At 34.8% G+C, this 7198-nt stretch overlaps 1 protein-coding gene across 2 annotated transcripts in view; it reads left to right on the top strand.

Annotated features, from left to right (window-relative positions):
- Positions 1-397: 397 nt before the first annotated feature.
- Positions 398-7198, top strand: part of LOC124637641 (protein halfway) — a 36706-nt gene continuing 29905 nt past the window's right edge. Inside the window, exon 1 of one of the 2 annotated variants that reach the window (XM_047174251.1) lies at positions 398-1001. In XM_047174251.1, the coding sequence (XP_047030207.1) occupies positions 972-1001 (30 nt within the window). In that variant the 5' untranslated portion in view covers positions 398-971. The remainder of the gene's footprint in view (positions 1002-7198) is intronic. The other variant, XM_047174252.1, reaches the window with a different exon arrangement.

Below are 7198 nucleotides of genomic sequence, written 5' to 3'. Positions count from 1 at the left end.
AGGTACCTATAACTAATGATCTAGCAAACCTAAGCTAAAACCTACACAGACTAGTAGGAAAACATCGACCAACGCCATTGCGTCAACTTATATTTTAATAAAACATCTTATTTCTGTGCAAACACTTTATTTAAGTATACATTTTACACACATTACGCTATATTGAGGACGTTATCTGATAATGATAACATTGGCAAACAAAGCATTGACTAAGTTCCCGTTGGTTAACAACAGATACCACTAAAAGTACCTATAAATACAAAGTCAAAGCTCGCTTGCTTTTATTTTACTTTCACATTTTTTAACGTTCGAGTTAACTTTAGTTGTGGTACCTGGAGTGTGTTAAATAGTTAATTTAAACGGCATTGTTGTTAACAATAGAGGGTTTGACGATCGGTTGTGTTAACTGAAGTATTATCCCATAAAGGTCAGCCGGGAGTTCCGACGCACTGACCACTGCGGCGGCCGACCGCGCGCACGTTATCAAACCTACACGCTACACCTCTACACAAAAATCTCGAACGGGAATACCGGATACTGACGCAGTGCTAAGAAAATACAACCGTCTCACTCTAACACGTGGATAGGCTGCTACAATTTTGTGTTTTCTTCTTTGTCTGCAACCGCGAAGCGATATCTCTCTATGCTTATAGTTAGAAATATGTAACTGAATAGTTTTCTGAGTTTACTTTTGTGTGTAGTTTTGCCAAGTTGATGTCGTTCGAAATTAGAATCGCTGCATGTTGTGTGTTACTGATGTGTCAAGTGTATTGAAATTCGTTTTTACGTGTAGCTGTTGTTCAGCTGTTTTTTTTTTATATTGTGCAAGACAGTGTAAAATGCGCTCGGTGGCGCGATGGCGCGGAAACACATATTTTAGATTCCAATAATGAACGAAAGTTAGTGATTTAACTACGGATTATGTGCTGTGTTTATAAATAACAGTGATTTTTTTTTTAATTTTTGTGAAAATGTTTCGAGGGAGATTTTCTCCATTTAACGTGAGTATTTTTTGAATATTCTATTATTTTTATTGTATAAAAAAATCTTAAGTACCTAACTAGATTTAAGACTGAGACATATTTCAATAATGGAAATATAAATATACGCTGTGTTATCAAATGTTTTCCTTGTAAGTGACAAACAAAGAGCTGGCAGGGAGCCAGGCATAGCCAAAATAAAACTATAATTATTTACATTCGACAATAAATGATTGGTAAACACACATTAAATTAGGACAATTTATTTTATAGCTACAAATATCTATGGGTATCTAAGTTTTACAATAACTGCTCAATTAGCCCATTTTGATTGCATCTCTCAAAATGCATCAATGCTATTTTTAACCCCCGACGCAAAAACGACGGGGTGTTATAAGTTTGACGTGTCTGTGTGTGTGTGTGTGTGTGTGTGTGTGTGTGTGTGTGTGTGTGTATGTGGCATCGTAGCTCCCAAACGGATGATCCGATTGTAATGCGGTTTTTTTTGTTTAAAAGGTATATCAGTCGGGAGTGTTCTTAGCTATGTTTGGTGGAAATCGGTTCAGGTCTTCAAGGTCATCAGCTCGTTTGCTAGATGTGATAGGAATGTTACACGCTCAGTTTACTTGCAAGTATATGTGGGATCTGAAATTTGAAACACTAATGTCTTTTGGAACCACTGAGCTGGTCTGCTGTTAGGGCACGAAGGTAGGAGACGTAACCCTGAACTGCCTTTTAGTAAACCCATCGAGTTTGGGCTCGTTGAATTTGTCTTGACGAGTTCTCTTCATGTTTCTGATTGACGAGAACCTGATGCTGGAAATGGGATGTGGCGGATGAAACCCTGAAATGCCGGAATGAAACGGATAAACCGATTTATATTTTTGCTGAAAATCTAGAATGTCCAAAGGTTAATCTTTATTGTTTCTCAATCTGTGCAATTCTCCCAGAGCCAGTTTGTCATGAGGATTGTTAAACAGCTTCCTTTGGCCGAGATCGCATATAGCGACCCCATCTTAAGATAAAATAAATTAAAGGAAAAATTAAGGAGCTCCTTTAAAAAGCATGAAATAAAATTAAATTATAAATTTAAAAAAACCCCCGACCCAAAAAAAGTACGCAATAATTATGACAAAAGGTTAAAAACGCTAAACCCTATAAAAAGCAAAAAATAACTTTTAACACTACGTAAACTAAATTTTGACGTGTCGGGGGACCGCTTTTTACCTTCATAAATACTTACATAAATCAAATGATACCTACCTAATTACAACATTCGTTTAAAAAAAAACACGTATCTAAAGTAATGAATTAGAGCGGTCCCCCGACACGACAAAATTTAGTTTACGTAGTGTTAAAAGTTATTTTTTGCTTTTTATAGGGTTTAGCGTTTTTAACCTTTTGTCATAATTATTGCGTACTTTTTTTGGGTCGGGGGTTTTTTTAAATTTATAATTTATACATCTTCAAGTCAGTCTAAATCGTCTAAATTCACTACATAACACTATTGAAGATATGCAGAATAAACTTGCATTTTGAAAAACAATAGGTATAATACCCAGATACATACCTACTTACATTAAGGAAAAAGAACAAATAAAAAAGTACCCCGTATACACTTCCTCCAATCGTTTGGATTTCTTAGAAATAGTTTTCTTAGAAACTTAAAAAAACTCGGAGAATCCAAATACAGTCATAGATAAATAATACATATCTTATCAAAGTGTTTGGCTTTCTCAACATAAAGTTTGGGTCTAATAAAAAGCTTTATAGAAATAAAATTAAAATAAAAGGACTGACAGACTTAACTAAAGCTTTCGATAAGGCAAACAAGACAATTTCTCTTGTAAAACTCATTACTAAGCTCTAAAAGCTGAGGAGAGATGATAATGTTAAAATCGGGGTTCACCAGGGTGCATAATTAGGGCCACTGTGCTAATTACATACATCTCATAGAAAAAGTTTAAAAGTATGAAATCAGTGTCAAGTTATCATTAAGAATATACGTGACAACGCTCATCTTAATTATATGTATTAGTTTATGATTTAATCTTATAATATATTTATGTATTGTATTCTCTATGGGCCTCAGATGTCTGACTTAAATAAATAAGTAAATAAAAATAAATAAATAAATAATATTCAAATCCAAATACCTAAAGGTCGTTACGTCTATTATTACGATTAATTTTAAAAACCTTAACGTCCATAAATATTAAAATTATTTCCTCTCTAAGCCAAGTGACAGTTCTAGAACAGTTCACAGACCCCTGGCGTCCCGTATCATATAACAAGGCTCTTGTTTTCGTTATCAGGCTGCAATACAATGCAACTGTTACCGTCTATCCAAGTATCCACGGTATCCACGTGTGAATCTAGTGGCGCCAGGCAATGTACTTGTGTTAGTTTATTATTTTGCTTATTCATATCAGAAATTATACCAGCTACAGTATGAATATTTTGAGCTGCACATTCAATATTTTGATGACCTAGTGCTCAGACTGCATCGCTATTTGAAATTGCATGTTGTACGTCATTAAGAAGTACCTTTTGGGTTTGATTATGAATAAGATGAGGATAGGATTACAAGGATGGGGAGATATGAGGAAGGATACGAATATGACCAGCTTTGGACGCTTTCAATGGAGGTATGTGGTGTAATCATTTTGATGTAGCTGCAAGATGTTTAGTGCCGTGTAGATTCGTAGAAGACACGTCGTTCGAAGACATTATATTAAATGCCAGAGATTTTTACTAAGCACCTGCAAACGCCCATACCTATTTATTGACGCAAGGACTTTTATTTATATCATTGTTCTTTGTAGTTTCTTAGAATATATTATACAATGCATTCGCTTTCAAAACAAAAGGTGAGGAATAGACAGGTAGAAAAACAGTGTTCGTTAGATCGCATCGACGGAGGCGTTCGAATCCCAAGGCCTATCCTTTAAGAAATATGCCTCGAAGATATTATTAATGAACAAGTACCTAGCTAGTTCTATGAATGGGTACTAAGGTGTGGGGAAATATAATGATCATCTTAGTTGTCCGCATCTATAGAATTATTATCATGTATAGAACATTAATTACTTTCAAAGTTATAGGTCGTTAAGTATTGATTACATGACTTTTGTATAACACAAACGCACATAGCTTCTTTTAATTAAAGACTGATTTCTATACAATAATCAAGTTGTTTTCTTCGTTCGTATAAACAAAAACGATGTCTTACTTTTTCACAAAACCATGCCAATGATTCACGAAGAGCAAGAATAATAAGAAAATACCAGTTACTCATCACAGCATGGAAGCGAGCCGGGAACAAGGTCGGATGGCGTATCCGCTGGTTAACTGGCCTCCTCCGGCATCTTAGCCTAATAAGATAATATCTAGCTGTTCAACTGAGGGAATGTCTGTGAATTGAGACTGTTAAAAACTGCTGAGGTAATTGTAAGAGTACGCACACAGATAGTTTGTTTGGGCTTATAGATCAGTGTGAAAATGAATGGTTGTACGCACATAATAATAATCATGTTGTATTTTAAAAATCAATAAAAAAATTGAAAATCTTTAAAATATATTTATTTCCAACCATCGGACTAACTGAAAGAAAGAAAGAAGTAAATAAAAATTAGGATAATAACAGGAGGATAATGATGATCAATTGTAAATCTGGGGTTTGTGAATCAGCTGAGGATAACTTATTGAAATTGTTATAGAATGTATTTTTCCCGCGGTACATCATCTACCTATTATTTCTTTTTTAAATCAGGTTGATTCACAAGTAGTTCCAGGTGTTTTGTTAGTACGAGTTTGACCCCAAAATGTATGAAAACATTTTCCTCTTAAAATAATCTTTTATTCATGTCCATTCTCCATCGTGGCTGTTATTCCTCAAATAAACTCTAATTTTGGAAACACCAATACATTGCATTTTGATTCGTGCTGTGCTTTACTGACTTAGGTAAATGCATTTATGTTTGCCTTAAAACGGTTATTTTTACATTAGCTTCTGGTAGTAGTTTGACCAGCATCGCTTGAAAACCGCTCCGTGAACCCGAATAAAATAATTAGGCAATGAAAGATTTTGTCAAGTTCGATCAGTAATTTCAGAGATCAGTGAACAAACCAACGGACTTTACTTTTTTTTTTTTAGCTTTAGGTATATTAATCAAATTATTCTTCTGATCCGTTGGATACAATATCTGGCCCAACTGCATCTATCTGATATACATAAATACACTGCATCACCAACAATATCATTAATATTAACAGCCTATAATTTCCTCTCTAGGGTATTAATATCTCTGATGGAGGAAGTGTACCGAGGAAGTCATCCAAGCGTTAAAATTATAGTTTAATGCACGTAGACCTCAATTTTAATACCTGCTTTCCAAGTAATATTTAAACGAAATACATAAAAGGGCAGAGTAATTACAAGCTGATTATTATTGTATTACATGGGTGCTGAATACAATTTATTTTGCGGAATACACTGAGGAAACTTCCTCACCTACTTGATATGGTTATGTTTCTGTCTATCTTCATACCATACTAGATATTGCTAACTTCATATATGAACTAGCTTTTTCCCGCGTCTGGAGAAACTAATTACTTTCCGCACCCAATTAAAAGTAACCTCTGTGATTTCTCAGGGCTAGCTGTAAATGGAATTTTAATTTAAATCGGTTAAACAGTTTTGGCATGAAAGCGCGACAGACAGACAATTACTTACTCTCAATCAATAAATAATTAAAAGAAACAAAACAAATGAGTGTTAGCGTCGTGTTGACCGACAATCGTAAACGTGTTACCAATGACGTCATTTCACTATAACTCGTCTAAATATAACCGGGATGAGCTGCGCTGTGACACACGTGAACTTGCCTGAATAGATCATTATTTTACTTGTAATAAAATCTATTATAAACTTTATTTACATTGGGCTAAAGTCGCAAATTATTTAACTAAAGAAAACTACATTCCAAGGGAGCATGTTGCAGAAATTAGTGTTTTTAAATTTGACTTTGATTGACCAGTGCAAAGTTCATAATTCTCTGCTAACCCTTCCTATTATAAGCTAGTCTTTTTGGAAAAGGAAAAATGCTGCTAGAACCATTGCTTAAGTCCAACAACAGCTTATAAAATTAAACCTTCTTTAGCAAACACAACACACAACAATATTCCCCCCCACGCGTGTTCCATTACATTAGAATAAACTATAGACAGAGAAATATGTAGTTTAACATGAGAACTGAGCATTTTATCCTTAGAGCATGTGACCCATCGAACATGTCATCGCTTTGCCACGTTGTCAATGTGATCAAAAATGCATGAGTGAGTCATCACTATCCTACACGCCTACAGTACCTAATGCAAATGCATTATAGTCTGTTTTTTAATCTCGTAGACTAAATTGACACTTGCAAAATGTCAAACTTTCTAATAATTTTGCTAGCTCTGTGGTGCAGTGTTGTACTTACGATACCGGTTCGTTGAATCGTAACTTTTTATCTATAATAGACGAATTTAATATTCATTCAAAGTTTTATATTTAAAATTCACGTACGTACACATGGCTGTACGACGTGCTACAAACTGCCAGGGATATCTGACCACGCAAAGCCATGCGTAATCATCAAGGATAAGCCCATTATTTCAGGATGACTTATTGTAAAAAGTTACGATTCAACGTACCGGTATCGTAAGTACAACACTGCACCACAGAGCTAGCAAAATTATTAGAAAGTTTGACATTTTGCAAGTGTCAATTTAGTCTACGAGATTAAAAAACAGACTATAGGTACTTGTAGTTGTTTCCTGCGGTATCCGCACAAAATAAATACATAGCCTTTCACGGGGATAGACCATCTTCGCAAGAGTGAAAGATTTTTGTGAATCGGTTCAGTCCGAAGGGGAAATATTTCGTTTCAGTGTTTCGCCGAACCGATTCAAAAAAAATCTTCATAATTAAGTATAGATTTGTAGCGTTTTTTTTATATATATATATATAAAGATATTTGTGCTAACAGTGGTTCCAGTAGTTAAACGCTCTAAGATGTTATCAGACCGGTTCCGCATTAATGGTGCAGATAAGAGCGATGCACGCATCATGCCCTATTAAACTTAGAATATCACGCACTACGTCATTGTTATTATTAATTATTACTTTATGTTGAGTAGATGATAAAAGTCGTGGTGGCCTAGTGGGTAAAGGA

Source organism: Helicoverpa zea, chromosome 16 (assembly GCF_022581195.2).
Source record: "Helicoverpa zea isolate HzStark_Cry1AcR chromosome 16, ilHelZeax1.1, whole genome shotgun sequence".
NCBI classification, from domain to species: Eukaryota; Metazoa; Arthropoda; class Insecta; order Lepidoptera; family Noctuidae; genus Helicoverpa; species Helicoverpa zea.
This window is presented reverse-complemented; position numbering and strand designations above follow the sequence as displayed.